The sequence below is a fragment of the Peromyscus eremicus genome, chromosome 1 (assembly GCF_949786415.1).
Source record: "Peromyscus eremicus chromosome 1, PerEre_H2_v1, whole genome shotgun sequence".
NCBI classification, from domain to species: Eukaryota; Metazoa; Chordata; class Mammalia; order Rodentia; family Cricetidae; genus Peromyscus; species Peromyscus eremicus.
This window is the reverse complement of record NC_081416.1, coordinates 63,349,037-63,368,726: the sequence shown is the minus strand read 5'-3', so window position 1 is coordinate 63,368,726 and position 19,690 is coordinate 63,349,037. Positions and strand designations below refer to the sequence as shown.

At 55.0% G+C, this 19,690-nt stretch overlaps 1 protein-coding gene across 3 annotated transcripts; it reads left to right on the top strand.

The window, feature by feature from the left end:
• Positions 1-92: 92 nt before the first annotated feature.
• Positions 93-18,475, top strand: Pwwp2b (PWWP domain containing 2B). Of its 3 annotated transcripts, XR_009379694.1 has the most exons (4): positions 93-244; positions 6,615-8,310; positions 17,772-17,902; positions 17,977-18,475. XR_009379694.1 is itself a non-coding variant. In XM_059265018.1 (3 exons), the coding sequence occupies exons 1-3, from the start codon at positions 120-122 to the stop codon at positions 17,783-17,785; spliced, it is 1,530 nt and encodes a 509-aa protein (XP_059121001.1). In that variant the 5' UTR covers positions 93-119; the 3' UTR covers positions 17,786-18,475. The 3 variants fall into 3 exon arrangements, 2 of the variants coding, with proteins under 2 accessions (XP_059121001.1, XP_059120993.1); XM_059265018.1 differs by having other exon boundaries at positions 6,615-8,005; positions 17,772-18,475; XM_059265010.1 differs by having other exon boundaries at positions 17,772-18,475.
• Positions 18,476-19,690: the final 1,215 nt, after the last annotated feature.

Below are 19,690 nucleotides of genomic sequence, written 5' to 3'. Positions count from 1 at the left end.
GGCAGAGAGAGCTTTGTGACGTCAGGCGGCGTCACGCGGGGCTGACCCGGCGGCGGCGGCGGCGGCGGCAGCGGCGGCGGCGGTGGCGGGCGGGGGCGGCCTCCGGAGGCGGCGAGAGCATGGAGCCGCGGGCCGGCTGCCGGTTGCCGGTGCGGGTGGAACAGGTCGTCAACGGCGCGCTGGTGGTCACCGTGAGCTGTGGCGAGCGCAGCTTCGCCGGGATCCTGCTGGATTGCACGAAAAAGTGAGCGGGGCAGGGTCGCGGGCCCGGGACTCCTCGGAATCCCCCGGGACACTCCCCCGCCGATTCAAGGTTCCGATGCAGGCTCTTGGGCAGAGCAGCAAAGCCCGGCGCCCACTTTCAGTTTTTCCCGGGCCGGGGTTTCGAGGCGCGCCAGCTGGCCGCCGGTCTGGGTGCGAAAGTGGCTCTCTCCCAAAGTCGCGGTGACTTTCGGGGCAGGAGAGCATGCGGCCCCGCAGAGGGGCTGCGGGAGCCGGCCGGGACTCATGGGAAGCATTGCCTGAAACTCCGCACATCTGCCATAATTAACGCACTTTTCTTTGTTCAGAAGCACTGTTGATTCGACTGTTTGCAGAATTGTGATTCGTTTAAGGGGGTTAGTTACGCGGTGGCCTCACCTGTCACAAAAGGGAGAAGCCCTATCTCTATCGTGGGTCCCGAGGCTTGTAGGAGTGACTGGTGGGGACCAACTGCGACGGCTGCGGGGTGTAGAAACCCTGATGTGGGCGAGGTGCCTCGCGGGGGAGTGGAAGATACAAGTTACAGGGCCAGTGCCTCTACTGGAGGGGCGCATTGGGCTCAGCTCCTGAGACCACCTGTGCACCCCTTGCAGGGGTTTCTGCGGCGCAGAGCAGCCACCTGAACCCGGAGTCACATGGCAGTGCGCTGTCACTGCCGGATAAATGATTAGGCATTAATCAGGCTGTGACTCTTCGGCTCCAGCCGGGCTTTATTCTGGAACTGGGAACAGAGAAAGGCTCTGCTTTCAAAGACTCAACTTTTTCCCTTCCTAAAACCCAGATCTTCCTGGGTTCCCAGCACAGAGCCCAGCCCTTCCTCCTCTGACAGTTACCCTGCTGACATTATGTCTTCATTAGATGTGCCAGAAGCCATTAATGCACAAGTCATGTGACTTAACATATGGCCTCCCGTGTGACTGGTGCCCCTCTCTTGTTGGTTAGCACAGGGTGATGTGGTGACTTTCAGGGGCTGCCGAATAGCCACCTGAGCGCCTCCAGTGAAGGCCCTCCCCCACCCTGCTGATGGCTGCCCTGTCCTCCCTAGGCAGGTCTGGCTCAGTCCTCAGCCTGCAGGGCTGCACCCCTGCTCTACCTGTGCAGCCTGCTCTGGCCTCTCTCCCTAGAGAGTGTCTGCAGCAGAGGACTTGCATTTCTCCAGCTCTTCAGGCTCCAGTGCTCAGAATAAGATAGGCCGAGGTAGTTCTAGCTTGTGGCTGAGACTGTCTATAGAGATAGTGGGGTAGCCTGAGGCCCATCCATGGCTAACCTGGCTTACAGATCCATGCACCCTTCATGAAAAGAAGCTGCTGGGATCTTGAGAATGGGAACTGGCAGCACAAGATGCGTGGGTGGGTGTCTGTGCCCCACAGACTGCCGTAACCAAAGCCCCTCGGAGCCTGGAGCTCAGCTCCCTCAGTGGTCACAGCTCTTCTCTGCACTTGGCTTTGGTTGTGGCTGTGACTCTGCAGAGAATCTGAAGGTAAAGCTGCTTTTCCCTGCCCCTCCAGCTTTGCAAGGTTTGGCCTTGAAACGATCCCTTCATCTTCCCCACCCCTAATCTTTCCTTCAGGCCACCCCCGGTTTCTGTTTCCAGTGTTCTAGCCATAGTATTGTAAGTTTCAAAGCTAATATTTACAGCCCTGCTTGCCATGCAGGACACAGTGCAGCTTAGGAATGGTTTGGGTGTGAATTGGCAGCAGGGCCTGCTTTTAGCCTACAGGGTCCACACACTGACCTACCCTCCCAGGTACCAGTTTCTCCTCAGGGTCCAGTACCGGTCTTTGCTTCTATGGAGGCCCAGTCCTTGGATGTGGGCCAGGGAAGAGCTCCCAAATTCTATTTCCTCCCACCTCAGGGGAGCATCTGGGTCTCAAAGCAGCAAGCAGGTCAGCATTCCTGGGGTACTGGTGGCGTTTATAGCCGTCAGAGCTCCCATAGTTTGGATACAGACCTGGTGGCCCGATTGTCCTTTATGGTTCCTGATCACTGTGTGTCCCCCTTGTTAGATTGGAAGTATCGCCTGGGTGGCCCCATTCACATAGGCTACTGGGTGGAAGGGGCTGAGACAGGATCCAGCCGCCACCACCACCACTGGTGTTCATCGTGGAGTTATTGAAAGATGTTTTCTCTTTTGATCCCCTTCCCTGGCTGCAGATGGTTAGGGAGCTCTGAGAGGTCTTGCCTGCAAGCCACCTGGCACAGTGCCAAGTACCACCTCCCACTTATATCCTGAATCTGCTGCCTGGCAATAGAGCAGCCTGAAGCAAGTTCTCTGCTGCTCTGGGTACCTGTGCATTCCTGTACGTTCACTGAGCAGGTACACTGTGCCAGGGAGTGGGGTGAGCCTCTGGCAAGCTGCCTCTGTGATCCCTACTTACAAATTTGAGGATCCCTTCCAAGGTGTGCTGACCCAAATCCTTCATGAAGGGGTGGGGTCGACACTGTTCTGCAGGCGGTGTAGAGGTATGTCTCTTACTGAGCACCTCAGGTGAGGTAACCCTGGCCAAAGGGAAGCCTGCAGATGGCAAAGGCTCACCGACTCAGGACTTCTAATCTTTTTGTTTGTTTGTTTGTTTTTCAAGACAGGGTTTCTCTGTGTAGCTTTGCGCCTTTCCTAGAACTCGCTTTGGAGACCAGGCTGGCCTCGAACCCACGGAGATCCACCTGGCTCTGCCTCCCGAGTGCTGGGATTAAGGCGTGTGCCACCACCGCCCGGCTAGAGCTGTTGATTCTTAAACATCACCACACAACCCCTGAGCCCATCTGCTGGGATAGTCAGTGTGGCATCCTCTGTGACCAAGACCACAGCCACTGCCTGTCACCAGGCTAAAGAGCATTACATTCTGTCCTGGAATATACCATCCAGGATGGAGGCTCAGCTGCTGATGGCTATTCATGAGAGTATGTAGTAGGCACAGAGGTCACAATAGCACTCAGACATCCTCTCTGCCCTCAAGGAACTGGAGGGTCCCAGGTGCCTTGCGCATCACAGCTGGTATGCTGGGGGCTTGGTTGGCATGCTGGAATTGGGGGCTTTACCATCGAGATGTAGGTTGGCTGAGTGGGCAAGGAAGACATGGGAGTGGGGTGGGCCTGGTTTGAGCTTCTAGGGGAGCCTTAGGGCTTACGGACGAATGGTATTGGTGCTAATAAGTCTTTGATGCTAATACATGCAGGATGCAGGATCCTCACCTATTTTCCCTTGGAAATCTGGGGTCAGTGCCCAAAGATGTGGGGCAGGTCCAGTTGTATGCTCTGGAGAAGGGGCTCCTCTGGTGTCCAGGCTGTGACTTATCCTGAGAACCTCCTCATCTTGACTCCCAGAGCAGAAGTGGCCCCTGGAGGCCTCTGGGTACTTTGCAGTCGTGAGCAGCCCATTCTGTTTTCTGCAAGACCTTCCTGCTCGTGGCCCTATCCAGCTCTAGCCCTATTGCTTCCTGGCTGTTTGCTGGGCAGCAGAAAGACCACAGGGACTTTCTAAACTAAGCCCTGGTGAACAGCCCAAGGTGGGGCCTTGGGTGTTTGGACTTGGGCCTTCCTGGGGCTGCAGGCTCCTGGCAACAGAGCTATGTAGAGAAGTTTCCGCAGGCTCCCGCCCAGCTTTGCACATCCGCATGCCTCTGATCCAGGAGCCTGTTGACTCAACCCTCAGGCAGTGGCAGGATGGCCTCTGCCACCACAGGCTCAGGGAGGAAGGCCCCAGAAAGACGGAGTGGGGGAGGGGTTGCCACTTGGGTGCCAGCAGCCCCATGAGTCCTGGGTCTGCCTGCAGATCTGGGAAGCCGGATGGAGGCAGCTGCAAGCAGGGGCAGCCCAGAGCTCTGGCAGGGAGCCAGAACTGTATTCTTACTGTCCGTGGGCTGGCCTTAGCCAGGCTACTCTGGGTGAGTGGCTGAGACATACCCACAGGTGAGTCCCCAGGGACATGATTTGGTCACTGGTGTCTTGCTGAGGACTTTGGGCCAGGCCATATGCCCCCAGGACTGTGTGTCCTCATCAGAGCATTGTACAGAACAGGAGAGACTCGGTATTCCTGGGAACCCTGTTTCCTGTCCCCTTTGTTAGTACTGCTTTTGCCTTTGGATATGACCACCTCCCCCCCTCCCCCCCCCCATAACCCGGGCTTCTCAACCTCGCGAAGTTTCCCCATCTTTTCCTGAAATCAGAGGTTCTTTGCTCTGCCTCTGAGTTCCCCAAGATGCTATGCTTCTAGGAGATCCTGGCTCCTACCCTGGTGAATCATTCCCTAATCTCCAGGCACCTCTCCTACATACCTACCCAAAGTTAGCCATCCCCAAAGCTGCACCCATTCATTCAGCAGGCCCTCTTAGTCCACTGTGAACCCTGACAGGTTCCTCTCGCTGCCAAAGCCCGTAGCCCTTCCTGTGGGCCTCTGTCCTTGAGACTGGTCAGCTTGGGCCACAGCCTGGCCTTGCCGGGGTTGCCAAGCCTTGGGAGCCACAGGCTGTAGCACACACGCCCCTCCCCCCCACCCCATGGGCCCCAGGCCAGGCCACAGTTTGCCCACTTGTTTTCCCCTGTGCCATGGCCATCTCCATGCTTGGAGGGAGCGGATCCCAACGTCCCAGGACTGGGCAGCGGGGACATGTTTGCAGGTCCCTTCACCTCATTGTCTTATCTGTGAAGAGGGACTGTCACTGCTGCTGGTCATTCCGTGGAAGTGCTAAAGGGTTAAAGGAGCTTAAGTCAGAGCCACAGCCACAAGCTCTGCTTCCTAGATGCCGGAAGCACTAAAGCAGAGCCCTGGAGCTCCATGGCCTCCCAAAGTTTAGCAGTTAGCCTCAGTGACTTTCATGGCTCCTAGGGGAAGTCATCAGCCAGCCTGCCTTGACCTAGGGTGAGCTGTTCTGATGTTTACCCACCAGGCAGGCCTTGGGTGTGGCCGAAGCAGGGGCAAGGCAGTAGCTCTAGGAAAGAAGAGTGGCCGCCTGCTGCTGGGCCCATGTCATTTCTGAGGAGAATCTGGCCCCTGGACTCTGAGAAAGGACCAGCTCCAGCCTGTGGTAATGCTTGACGGCCCTGGCCCAGGTCAGGACCTGGGTTTGCAGCCAAGCACTGGGTGTCTGTCGTCAGCATACAGAGTCTGACTAGGCCCCTGGAAGAAGCAGACCCCCTGAAGTGCTCTTTGCCCTCTACAGCACCTGTCAGGTGGTCAGCACAAGGAGGAGGGGAGGGATGGACAGATAAGAGGAAGGGCTAGAGGGAATCCCCACTTTATGTCTTAGGTGACTGTGGAAGTGGGCAGGGAGGTGGACTTTGGATAGTAACTCTCCATCCCTGGTCCCTTGTCTGCTCTGCCTCTCAGCCACTTGCCATTCCTTCCTGCTGTCTTATGGCCTTCTCTAGCCCTTAGTCGTGTCTGGGCAGGGTACCATGTTCCCAGTTCCTGGGATGACCTTCTTGCCCTCCACTCCCTTCCCCAGGACCTGGATGTGTGTGTTACTCTCGCAGGAATGCTACGCTCCCTGGGGCGGGTATTTCAGCTTCCCCTTTCTTCCAACATCCTCATTAGAGCCACTGTGCTGTTTTCTGAGGGCAGGGTCCAGAGGTGACAGGTTGGCTGAGGAATCTTTTCTAGGGGCCATGGAAGTAGAGGCCAGTTGTGAAGCTTTGGGAAGCTATAGGGCCCAAAAGCTGTGCTTTGGCGCCTCTGGCCTCTAGGTAGCAGAAGCTGTGGCTGTGACTCTGGAACTGGCCACGTCTGGCTCCCACCCTGCACGTACAGATGTATGCAAGGCAACTGGGACCAGGGTGCTCCATAACACATTCTTTTGTTGTTGTTTTTGTTTTTTCGAGACAGGGTTTCTCTGTGTAGCTTTGCACCTTTCCTGGAACTCACTCTGTAGGCCAGGCTGGCCTTGAACTCACAGAGTTCCGCCTGCCTCTGCCTCTGGAGTGCTGGGATTAAAGGCGTGCACCACCACTGCCCAGCATCCATAACACATTCTTGGGGTCAGGAGGTTTGTGTGGTGTCCCTAGCAAGTTGAGTCCCTAGTTCTTTTAAAGAAAATGACAACTGAGGCACATGAACAGAGGCCTGGGTTCTGTGGCTACTGGCCACGGGGCAGGTGGACTCCCTCTCAGGCCACACCCTGTCTTGGGATGCAGATGTTCTCAGGTTTCTAGAAGCATGTCAGCCTTCAAACCACATGTCACAGGACATACAGGCCCTGGGCACCTGTTTAATGTCAACCTGTACCTGTTTAATGTTAATCTACTGCTCTGGATCTAGATACAGACGGCCTCCCAGGCCTAGAGCTTGTTAGGTGACAGATGCCGGTCGTAGCTGGAATTCTCGCCATTCTCACTCTGATTTTGTTCCTTTCTACCAGGTCCGGCCTTTTTGGCCTGTCTCCATCGACTCTGCTGCCTCTGGCTGACAACCCCTCTGTCATCAGCTGTCATGGCCAGGTGCCTAAGGAGGGAACTGGAGAAGTGATGCAGCTGGGAACAGGACCTCTGCCTCCTCACCACAAAGACCAGCCCCCAGAGAAGGATCAGCCTCCCAAGACAGCTGGGCCCGAGCTGCCCCCACCTCTCATTCCACCTCTGCCTGCTGGGAACCTGCCTCCCTTTCCACCCTACTTTGAGGGTGCCCCTTTCCCCCACCCACTATGGCTGAGGAACACCTACCAGCAGTGGGTGCCGCAGCCCCCACCCAGGACCATCAAGCGGACCCGGCGGCGACTGTCCCGCAACCGGGACCCTGGCAGACTCATTCTTAGCACGATCCGCCTGCGGCCACGCCAGGTACTGTGTGAGAAATGCAAGAGTACTGTGAGTCCTCAGGAGGCCAGTCCTGGCCCCCTGACCACCCCCAGACCCCGCCGGAGGCTAGGCAGTGGCCCCGACAGTGAGCACCGTAAGCCAGAGGAACCAGAGGACAGTGACTCCGTAGCTACGGCCACCTCAAGGAGGAGCAAGAGAGAGAAGCGGGAAGAGGACAGGGTTCCTGGAGAACGTATTCCACGGAGCCCAGTCATCAAGATCTCCTACAGCACACCACAGGGCAAGGGTGAGGTGGTCAAGATCCCATCCAGAGTGCACGGCTCTGTGGAGCCCTTCTGTCCCCAACAGCCTCTACAGAACGGCAGCCAGGACTTAGAGGTAGCGAGGGACGTGGAGCCCAGGGGTGGTGGTGACCGACCACCCAGCGGGCATTCTATTCCCAAGCTGAAGCTGACTCGTCCATTGCCTCCCATCTCAGACCTGCCGCCTCCCAAAATCCGCTTGAAGCCCCACCGGCTGAGGGATGGGGAGCACGAGCCTCTGTACAGGGCTGAGCTGGTTGAGGAGCTGAATGGATGCCCCCGAGGCTCCCTGGCCAGCTCTCCTGCTCTCTTTGCTGATGGCTCTACCCATGGGCTGGAGGATTTGTCTTCTGGAAGTTCTGGTGAGGACGATGACCTCAAGAGGTTTCCTCAAGGTAAACATGGACGTGGTAGCTTGGCTTTTCTTGTCGACTGCCCGGGGAGGAGAGCAGATTGTACCAGTGAATCTGTGTGCAGCACCGACAGCCTGGATGAACTGAAATCGTCTGGTTCAGAAGTGACGTCTCCAGACACAGGAGACCTGTCATCTGGTGACAGCGCCTCTGTGCCTTCCTCTTCTGCTGACACTCGCCAGACAGTCCCTCCCCTCACGGTCAGGCTGCACACGCAGAGCGTCTCACAATGTGTGACCGAAGATGGAAGGACGGTGGCTGTAGGGGACGTTGTGTGGGGTAAGATTCATGGTTTTCCTTGGTGGCCAGCGCGTGTCCTTGACATCAGCCTTGGCCAGAAGGAGGATGGAGAGCCCTCTTGGCAAGAAGCGAAAGTCTCATGGTTTGGGTCTCCAACTACATCATTCTTGTCTATTTCAAAACTGTCCCCTTTCTCTGAATTTTTCAAACTGAGATTTAACCGTAAGAAGAAGGGGATGTATCGGAGAGCTATAACTGAGGCTGCTAACGCCACACAACATGTGGCCCCAGAAATAAGGGAGCTCTTGACCCAGTTTGAAATGTAACTTTGGTTCCGGGAGCAGGTGAGTGTTGTGTCCACTGGGTGCCTGCTGTTCCCAAAGCAGTGATCCTGAGCCGGTGTCAGCAGCCAGCCCCCAGGGAGCCAGACTTTGTCCTGTTGCTCAGCAGGGGCTGTCCTAAACACTAGTGCCCTCACTGATGTTGTCCCCGGAGCCCACACATCCCAACAGAGATGCTTTAAAGATTCTGATTATCGGGTGTGTTTGTGGTTGTGAGTTTTGCAGCCGGTTAATCAAAGGAAGCCCTCCCTATGAGTCTTCTGCTGGGATTTTTGAGAAAGGGATGCAGTTTGCCTGACTCTGACTGGGGTAAAGGGAGAGCAGAAGGATAAAGGGCAGGCCATCATCTTCTGTCACTCTGAGGAAACTTTTTACTCTCTTCCCTAGTGACCTTCATCATCTTCACTAGTAGCCTTAAAGCTCCTGCTTATGGGGGTGCATGCCATGCTGGCCCAGCATCTGACTGGCAGGGAAGTGGGGGGCACGGTAAGGAGAGCATCTTACCCTCCAGTGGAGCCGGCCTCAGCTCCTCAAGCAGGCGGTTCCCCCTCAGCACACCCCCTCTCCTTCGCGGCAAGTGTGATGGTTCCCGCATGCTTCTGAATGCCGTGTGGCCAGGTGCACCCAGTTCTGATGCCCCGGTGCTCTGTACAGCGTCTTGGTCTCTCATGGAAGAACTCTGTAGTTTAGTAGTCAATCCTCAGATGGACTACAAGGTCTGGGGCATTGCACCATGCGCGGCAAGGGAGGGTCATCCTTCAGGCTTGTGGGGGATCACGGGGTGTGATCACATGGAGTAGGGAGACTCTGGTGGGTCTGTAGTCACCATGTGGGGTGTCTGGAAACATGAGGGATACAACCTGCCTGCACTTACACAACCTGCCTGCACTTCTCCCTGGGCATACTCACATCTGATAGCCACTTCCAGCTGTGACCGCCCTGGTGATGACTCTGCAGAGGTCTGGCCTAGGGCTCTCTTCCTGGCTCCAGGCAGCCTCTTTGTTTTTCTTAATCCTTGGCTTAATGTGACCTCAGAGTACAGAGACATGGAAGTCAGGTCAGGTGATTATACTCAGAAGACAAGAGCAGTGCATCTCCCTCCAGCCGGACCCCCGACTTGGTCTTAGTTCCTTCAGGGACTGATCTGCCCAGACCTCTTGCTCACGCCACCATTTTGGCATCATGCTTTCTTGGATGAGAGCCTTTCGTCAGTCTTTCAGGCTTAGCGGGGCCAGCTGATGTCTAGTTCAGGAAGAGGGGTCTGGGATACCTCTCAAGCCTGTTCACTGCTCTGCCAGTTAAACTGGAGGTGCCAGGAGATGAAGCAGCACTGAGGGGCAGGCTTTGGGGCCAGCTCTCTGCCTGCTCTGGCACCTACCTTCTTCACTGGCGTCCTGGTTGTGCATAATGTCTCTTTCTCTACACAGCCAAGCTAGTTTCTCTTCAGTTTGGGGACCTTTGTGTAGAATGAGGCAGGTAGAAACAGGCATTGGCGCCTGTGGCAACAGCCTCCGAATCTCTCTCTCTCTCTCTCTCTCTCTCTCTCTCTCTCTCTCTCTCTCTCTGCCCTCTCTCGGTTTTTCGAGACAAGGTTTCTCAATGTAACAGCCCTGGCTGTTCTGGAACTCACTTTGTAGACCAGGCTGGCCTTGAACTCACAGAACAGAGATCTACCTGCCTCTGCTGGGATTAAAGGTGTGCACCACCACACCTGGCACCTCTGCATATCTTAAGGCAGAACACCCATCAGGCTAATCAGAGAAGGGTCAGCTGACCTGCCCTGAGTCCTGGTGCTGTATCCTGGCCCTGGTAGAACCTCAGCTGCAGCCACACCCAGTCCTGGCACACTCTCCACCTGGCTGTGCCTTGCTGGGCCCCTCCTCACGCTCTTCCCTGCCTTGGCCCTCTGTTCAGCAGCTGGTCATGGCACTGGCTTGACCGGAGGCAGTATGGATGAAGGCTGACAGCCCCTGTCATGTGCCCCAATTATGTGGCATAAACCCAGGTCCTGGTGAGAGATGGATGGAGTCTAGCCTGACCTTCAATTCCCATCATAGCAGCTGTGTAGACCCAGATGGTGACTGGAGACGCCTACCCAAAGGGACCCCTGGGCTCTGGAAGCCCAGCCAGGCCTTAGCTGCACTTTGGAGAATGCAGCCTTGTAGGTTCTGGGCGGCCCTGCTTATCCGGAAGCAGAGGAAAAAAATCTCACCCAACTGGTTTGCCTGGCCCCCGGGTCCTGGGCTGTGCCTGGACCAGCATGCACTCAGCAGCCCTTTGCTTTCCTGGGAGTGTAGAGCGCTGGGTCTCTATAGCAGCAAAGTGCTCAATGGTGCTTGTCTGGCTGGTGTTTTGGTTCTGTAAGGACTTTATAAACATGGAGAGGAGGTTCCTGCCAGGCAGGTCAAGTGCTCATCAGTGATCCGAGCTGGTGTTTGCAGCTAGAACCTCCTGCTGTGTGAATTGGGGTCCCCTGGTGGACAAATGTGCCTTGCACTGTCCCTAGTGCTATTAGAGTTAAGCCCTTCCAGCTGGAGCAGGCAGGGAACCTGGGGACCTGGCCCTCCCTAAGCAGAAGCTGTTGAAATGCTGATGGGGATCCAGGGAAGGGCATAATTGCTGGCCTGGGCATTTGAAAGTGGGAAGCTGCCCAGGGATAGAGTTCAGGTAGGAGGAGAGGCCTGATGGAGAAGGTCAGCTTCCAGGTCCAGCTCACGGGCAGTTCATATCTGGCCCTGCAAGTACCTGAAGACAGCTGTGATGGGACAGCAGTTCTTCAGGATTTGGGGGTGTCCATGCCACTCTCACGTGTGCTGGGAGCCATCACAGGAAGCACAGCCACATGTTCCCTTCCAAAGGCACTGAGCTCAGTATCCCACCCAAGAGACCCTATACTCACCTTGATGGATGGCTGAAGGACCAGCTAAGGGAACTTGGTGTGGACACCCTGCACACTGGACCTACATGGGGTGGGATGGGAAGGGTCCCTATCAAGGACTTTCCTGGGACATGGTGTCATTTGTCAGACTCAATGACTCCTTCAAGTAAGTCCTGATCCAGATGTTCAGGCTCGGCTGCCCTCACTCCATAGGTGCGCAGAGATTCCAGTTTCCTTGTGTACCATGGGGTGACAACGGTACCTGTTTTGTGGATGAGTGAGGGGTACACAACATTATGGGCTTAGGGATGAACTTGTAGGCAGATCTGGAGGTGATACCATACCTTCTCTAGCTACACTGGGGTTGTTTACTCAGGGGCTCTGGTATAAGTTTAATGGTTGGGACAGGAAGCTCTTGGGGATTCTTTTGTGGAAGTAGAGCCTCTACCCCTGGTTGGACAGGGCAGGTTTCTGCTACCACCCATGATGCTGCCTGGAGCCCTGTAGAAGCTGGCCACCCAAATTTGTCCTCCATATGAGTGGGTGCTCCCCAAATGGAGAACTTGACATTACCTACCTCCTAGACCAGCAAAGATTGAAAAGGGCTAGTTTGAGTCCACGTACTTTGGTTCTTCAAGACAGGGTTTCTCTGTGTAGCTTTTGGAGCCTGTCCTGGAACTTGCTCTGTAGACCAGGCTGGCCTTGAACTTACAGAGATCATCCTGCTTTTGCCTCCTCAGTGCTGGGATTAAAGGCGTGCGCCACCACTGCCCAGCTTGAGTCCACATTCCACTCCAGCCCCTGGTCCTGTCTTCCTCCTCTAGCTAGTGTCTGTCATCCACCCTGCAGATACTCAACTGGATATGGGCTAGCAGGGTGGGTAGAATCCTGGAGATAATCTGTGAGTCACAGTTCCCAAATTAATGTGTCCTAATCACACAGGCATGCTCCAGGAAGGAAGGGACAAGGACTTTGAAGCAGACCATACGGTCAGAACCCAGACCTACACTGTTATCTCGGAGGGCTTCCTGGAGAAAGTGACTTGAGATCTAAATCAGGTGTAGGGGATTGTGGGAGGTAGTTCCAGGGCAGACCCTGTTCCAGGTGCTGCAGACTCTGGCCTGACCCTAGAAACAATGGCGCCTGAAATACAGGACTCAGAGCAGTGAGCAGGTCCAGTCATCTGTGCTGAAACAAGCTAGAGAGAGTGGGCAATGTTATGGTGTTAAATCCTCAGACAAGAGGGTGCTGCTGCCTCTCCCTGCCCCACAATTCTGACCTCAAAGTGACCCTGGTGGGCTAATGGTGGCAAAGTGCCCAAGGCCTGCCTTAAAGTGTCTCTGGTGGAAAGCTCAGAGCCCTGGTACCACAGGCTGAAGGTGAGGGGCGTTCAATAGGACATGGGTGGGGACAGTACTGTGGGAGACAGAGGAGGAAAGAGGACCTTACTATGGCTGGCAAGGCTCTATTCAGGACCTCAGTGAAGAGAGATGTTGTGGGAATGATAAGAGAGTGGCACCATAGAAGCAGGAAGAGAGGGTCCAGGAGAGAGTGGGCTCACTACCCCCAAGGACAGGACGCCATATAGGATCAGGAGGACTCAGGGCTGACAGTAATGGGATGGGGCCTTGCTCACCCTGTACCGTAACACTCTCAAGAGGTACAGCATGCCTGCCCTTGTTGCCTGGGAGCTACAACGGTTGATGGTGCCTCTTTTCTGTTTTCTGGAGTGCCCAGGCGATCTGCGGACAGAGGCACAGAGTTGGCAGGTAGCCAGCACAGTGCTTGGCTGCTGCGTGGACTGGAAGTTATATCACTTCCTTACAAGGAAGATGGAGTACCATCCCAGGACCTAGCCCCTAGGACAGTGGAGACATCACAGGCCCCAGACATGGGAGCACCCAGGCCTCAACCTTGGGTGGCCAGACCGCTGGGCTGAAAGCTCTCCCGGGGAGTACAGCACACCCGTGCCCTGGATGGCCCCCTTTGCTGGCCCTCATCCTCCCGAGAGTCAGTTTGTCCTGTGGCCATGGTAACAGACTGCCACAAAGGAGGGCCTACAACCCCCCCCCCCCCCCCCGCCCCACCGCCATGTCCTTTAGAGTCAGAGGTCTGAAATCAAGGGTTGAGCTCAAGGGGGCCCCTCTGAAAGCTGGGGAGGGTAGCCAACTCTCCAGCTCCTGGTGGCTTCAGGAGCTTCTGTCTGTGGCCGTGTCCCTCTAGTTTGCCTCCGTAATCTTGGAGCTCCCTCCTCTTCCTCAGCGTGGTATCGTAAGCCGCCCTTCTGACAGGGACCCGTAATGACTTTGGGGGCCCACCTGCAGAGTTCAGTATAATCATCTTAGAAACACCTAATTGGGTTATATCTGCAGAAGTGTGTGGTAGAAGCTGACATGAGCAGGTTCCAGACATTAGGGTCTAGGTCTGTAGGGTACTGTCCACCTCTTACCCATCCCTATCGGTCAACATTCCCAGCTTGTTGGTCGCCGGAATACCTGCACACACTGTCTGTGCCCAGCCTCTCATGGAGCAGAGAGAAGGCTGAACTTCAAGGATAGGCTGTCCCTGGGCCCACGGAGGCAGCAAGGGCCACTGCCTCTGTGCCCCACCACACCAGCCTGATTGGACAGTAGCACCTGCAAAGGGCCATTATGGTGCGGAGCTCCAGGGGGTCTGTGCTGTGAGGGAAGGAACTGTTGTTCCAGAAAGATCCGTCTGTGAAGGCGTTTGAGACAGCCAGTTCAGGGAACATCGTGGCCCCTCTCGCCTTCCTGCTTCTTGACATTTATTTCTCCTGGGAAAGTAGATATGATCAGGATCCAGTGTATTGCAGGTGCTAGTGCACTGTGCCTGCTGGGTGGAGAGGAAGACATGCCCCCCCAGACCCCAAGTGCACTGTGCACCACCCCCAACCCTGCAGTGTCTCCCCCATCCAGTTCTTTGAACAGCATCCTTTAGTGGAATGCACCAAACCAGCTCTTGCTTCTAGCACTTCTGCGCGCCCCCCCCCCCCCCATGGCTTGTCAGCTGACTCCTGCGTTGCTTTCAGGGAATTCAGGTCCTCTGGGAAGGTGGTAATTATTTTGTTCCAGAAGGAAACTAAGGCCTATAATTCCAGGCCTTCTACAGGGGCTCAGGCCTTCCCACCCACTGGCTCCCAGTGGCCTGTCCCTGCCACTGCCACTGGGTATCGTGTGGGAGCCTGCAGGCAGGCCGACAGGACAGTTGGGGGCAGGTAAATGGGAAGAGCAGGTGTTAAAGTGTCTGGGGCATCATGGGCCCTGTCCAGAGTCTCTGAATGTTCCTACCCGTCTGAACCTTTTGGGCCAAGTACTGCCTGTTTTCTGTCGAGAGGCCGTGGTCTCAACCCCCATCTCTATATGTTGGTCCCTGCCCCCACCTGCTTTGGGCTTCATCTCGTAGACCCCTCCTTGGACTGCCCATCAAGAAGTTACTCCCTTTGGTCAGTCAAAGTGCAGACTTGAGGCTGTCACATAACCTGCTATCCACAGAGAATATTTCCAGTCCTCACCACTCGTGGTGGTCTCGAGGCTCACCTAGTCACTGGTGAGCTGACTGTGTCTTCCTTCCCCAACCATGCATGTTCACCCTCCTCGGGCACAGTGGCTATCCTGCAAGGCCAGGCTGAACAATGGGTAGATCCCTGACAGACTGACAGGGCAGATGTCCAGTGACTCAGGAGCTGCGTCCTAAGCCAGTGTTCCCTAACAGCGTAGTGCTTGTCAACATGCCCCACTGCTTCCGGCCAGCAGGAGTTCCTCTGCTGCTGAGATTGCCCACCCTAAGTCACTCAGTCCGTCAGCCCCAGGCCTTCAGTGACCACGGCATCTGGCAGCAGCCTGGCTTCCTGCCACACCCAACATCTCACTCCAGCACTCTACATTTTCTGGCCAGGCCTGAGGCGCTCACACTTCCTGAGAGCCCAGGCCTGGGCCCAGGCTGCTCAATGCTCCTGGCTTGCTCTTACTCCTGAACTGTTTACTGGCTTCTGGTGTTAACACTGGGGGTTACTTTTTTTTTTTTCCCTTATAGCAAAGCTTTGACTCCTAGTGGTATTATAATAATACAATTACTAATTTTACATATGCAAAATTGAATTGTTTTTAGTAATGCATGTTATACATATTTTTTACTGCATTACAATACAGTATGATAGTTTTAGGATATAAGACCACTAATGTCATCCACCAGGAGGGCTGGCCACCAAGGTTGTCCAAATGATAGATAACACAACCATCTAGGACCTCCACATTCCTGTGTTTCAAAGGCCTTGAGGACAATTCCTTTCTGAGTCAAGTTGTGACACAAACACAGCAATACAGGTTTATTTCATTTGCATTCATTATTGTATTTCTAAAGTCTGGCCGTGTCTTGTCACGCTGTGAGCATTTCTGCTTGGCATCCCTCATGGTCCCTCCTGACCCTCTCAGAGTCAGCACCCTAGTCTGGGAGGCTTGGCTCTATGATCTTTACATAAGCAAGCTCATGAACACTAGCCCCTGAGGGCTGAGCAGTGGCAAACAGCAACTGCTTTTGGGTTGTTCCTGTCCTTTCTTTGGGGAGCTGAAGGGTGAGCCTCCTAGGTTTCTTAGCTATAGAGAAAGCTGGATTTGGGTAGAGAGGTGCCCCAAGCTGCAGGGTGGGATGGGCTGGGGTAGGATGAGTCTGATGTTCTGTAGGTTTCTGGGGTGGCCTGGTGTTCTCGCGTGTCAGCAACCCAGAGCCTTGAGGCTTGCTCTGCCATGCTGGTCACAATGCTGGTAAGGGGCCAGCTCCCTGAGAGTGGGAGGGAAAGGCTTCTTTGAAGGCCACAGTTGTAGGACAAAGAGAGGCTGGAGGCCAGGAGCCGGCTCCTCTCAAAGCTTGTCCTTTTCCCCCAGTGAAGGTTTCTACTGCTGGATGTTTTAAGGACATTTCCAAAGGTCAGGCTATGGTGATGAGAGAAACTTAGTTTTAACTGTCTCCCAGGGCTGAGGTTTTTATGTTGTTGTTTTTCAGTAAAGCATGGCCTCAGTATGAGCCCCTTTCAAACCTTAAAGCACTCATTAGAAGCAGTAGGAGAAGTGATTTTTAGTCATGCTAACACCCCCCACCCCCATACCTGTTACATCTGCACAGACCCTAGACCTTACAGGCATGCCAAGGCCATTGAGAGATCTGGGACTCCCTACCCACAGTGGCTGTCTCTCCTCACATGTGTGCCTGCCTGGATGTAGGTCAGCCTGTGGGGCCAGGGTAGGTCAGAATGCTGAGCACCAAGAGAGCTGTGTGGTATATTTATGGGCCGCCTTTACTTTGCTTCTAGGGTGATGGGAGAGGCTCCTCGCCCCAGGACCTGTTTGCATGTGACTTTCTAACTAACATAATGCATCTTGATGAACTGAGTTCCTCTGATTCTCAAGAGCCTCCAGGGGCCCAGAGAACCAAGGTCTTCGGTTGTGCAGATTGCTGAGCTGCTGCAATTGTTCAGTGTGTCCATGTGTGCACACACAAACATGCATGTATATGTACAGGAGCAGAGGATCCCTTTATGCCTTCCACAGTGGGATCACAGGTAGTTGCCACACCCATCTGGGTGCTGTGTCTCCAAACTCCAGTCTTCAAATTTGCACAGCCAGTGTCTCCAGCCCCTGGTTTCTAGATTCTCCCAGGTTGGGCATTCCCTATAGTCTTTTCCCCAGGGAAGATGGGGAGTTTGTGTTCTCTGAGCATTCTTCTCCATCAACATGTTCAGAAACCTGGCTCGCTGATGAGAGTCGGGGTTTGTGTGCGTAAACGGAACCCATCACTGCAGATCATACAGGATTCCGCTCTCCGAACTTTGCTGTGGCCCTACTTCCTGTCTGATTTGCTTTGTAGTCCTGCTGCCTGCCTATCTATCTGCAGCTCTGAAGAGAAGTCTTTCAGTGCTTCAGACATATTAGGTATCCATTTTAGCTTAAGACTGCTGAGTTGACACATTTCTCCAAAACACCTCAGCTAAGCACAATGCTTACAGATATCTGTGCTCACTGGGTAGTAGCAGTGGTCAGGCCCGGAGCTGCAGAATGGTTGTTATCTGTAAGCCAGACACCCGGGGCTGGTGCCACAGCCCCTTCCATCTACACACACACACACACACACACACACACACACACTCATCATCATCATCTGTGTTCAGGTCTGCCCTCCCTCACCCTGGGGGCAGAGGACGTGTCCTGGTGAATGGGGGGCCCAGGATTCCCTGTGCAGTGAGCTCATTGCTAGAACAGCAGACGTCCCCCCACAGTGTCTCAGTGTTTGGCCCTCCTACTGGACTTGGCTGATCCTGTGGTCAAAGCCTCCCACTATGTAAGATCCTCTGCTTTCCTCAGGCATGGCTAAGTCACGGGTACCGAAGGTTGTGAGAACAAGAGAGGTATGGTGAGGGCTGGTGGGGAAACTAGCATCCTTTAGGGACTCTGCAAAGGCATAGAGCCCAAGGCTGAGAAGACTCTGATGCAAACGTGGAAGTGCTTGGACCCTCTAGGGTCCTGCTCCCTATAACTGACCCTCGGTAACATCTACCTTTTCTGCTTCTCTCAAGGTCACCGACACTGAGGGTGGAGCTGCTGTCCTGGAACTTCTGTCCGAGGGGCCCCTGTGCCTCTGGCTGGCTGTGTGCAGAAACATACTGGGCACAGTGGTTGGCCTGACTCCGGGTCCCCAGAGGAGCAGGTGTGCATGGGGAGGAGCCAAGCTCAGGGCACCTGGCTCCTCTCGGCTGAATGTATCTGTTCCCTTTGATTCAGGCTTCGGCATTCCTAGCTGAGAAGTGTCCTGGAGCTTGGTGACATGTTTGCTGCTTTGTGTGTGAGCAGCTGCCAGGCTTGGGCACCCTCAAACAGAAGCAGGACCTTCTGCCCAGCCTGTGAGACTTCTGCGTGGGTACAGGGCACCCTCCTGGGCCTGGCCTCGGCTATTCAGCTAGAGCCGCTCTGCAGGCTTGAGGATGTCTGGGGTTCTTCTCCAGCCCTGGGGTACAGGGTCTCTGTGCTCTTGAGCCAGGAATCTAGTTGCGTCTCCTCCACATTCCTCTCAAAGCATGGGCCCCCGGGCTCCCAGCCCTGGCCGGCAAGGCCGCCCAGATCTGAGATGCTGCTATGTCACCTACTGTGAGGGGGAGAGAACGGGGAGGGCAGAACTGAAAACAGGCCTCAGGTTAGGACATACCAGCTCTGCCCTGTGAGGCCACATTCCTTTCTCCTCTGTCACTTTCCAGACCAAAAAGAAAACAGAAAGAAAAGAAAACTGTCTCTGCCCCTTTGTTTAAGCATGAAGAGGAATAAACAGGAGTCTGGGCTGAGGCTCTTGCCTGAATAGCCTCAAAAGGGCACCTGCCTGACCTGTGAGAGAGGGTACCTACCGCCCTCTGATGGGGTGAAGAAGGGCCGCGGCCACCCCTGTCAAGGTGGTGGTGTGCCTGTTGTGTTGCTCACTCACAGTCACCTGGCGGGATGCAAATTTGAAGCAAGTGGCCACTCTGCTCCAAGTGGTGGCTTCAGTCTCCTGCCTCAGGCCTCCCTCCTGGTTCTCTGGTCCACCCTGAGTCCCTCAGGCAGAGGCTTGGGCCTGGAATGGTTTGGCTCTTTCCTCCTGTGGAGCCTTCCGCCTCCCTTTTCTCCCTTTGCTCAGTTAGAGTTAAAGGATGTCCTGAGATTGCAGTAGTGGCTTTTCCTGTTCCTGATTTTAATGGAAAATATTCCGGGTGTTGAGGGTGCCATAGCCCTCAGGAGGAACCTGTGGGCAAGATGGGAGCACTGGTTCCTTCAAGGCCTTCTCCAGGCACAGGAAGGAGAAGAGGCTTGATGCAGATCCGTTACTGACTAGCCCAGGGGCTGCTCTAACTGTGTCCTGAGGTTCTGGATCTGCTCTTTGGAGTCGGGAGAATGTTTTCCCAACTTTTTGTAGCAGCAAAGCCTTCTCCACGTTCAAGCCCCCCAGGAAGAAGTGATTCCAGAGACTTGCCCCCAAGACCCTATATATACACCATCTCTCTATTTTCAGGGTCTCTCCCCACCATCCTGGAGGCCCTTGTGTCAGGAGGGATATGTCTTGGTGAATGGCAGATTCTGGGGTTCCCTGTGCAGCCAGCTCATGGCTAGAGCAACAGCTCTTCCCCCAGAACCCCAGTGTCTGGCCCCAAGGACCGCTGAAAATGCAGCCGTAGAAGTGGGGACCTTGTATGAGAGGGGGCTTTGGAGGAATGAGAGCAGTCAGCCTTGCCTTTGTGGCCCCCACCTCCACCCCGTTCTGAGGCTGGGAGAGGAGGGTGGAAGAGCCACCTACAACTGTTTCCTGGACATGGCTTCCCCACATCTGTCCTACAACCTAGGAAGAGTGAGTTTCAGCCTCTGGCCAACCAGGGGCCCTGCAGTCACATGCTATACCATGTCCTTAGTTGATAGACTTCCTCTCAGGGGTTCCCCAGGAAAAGCTGAGCTGGGGGAATTCATGCCTCCAACT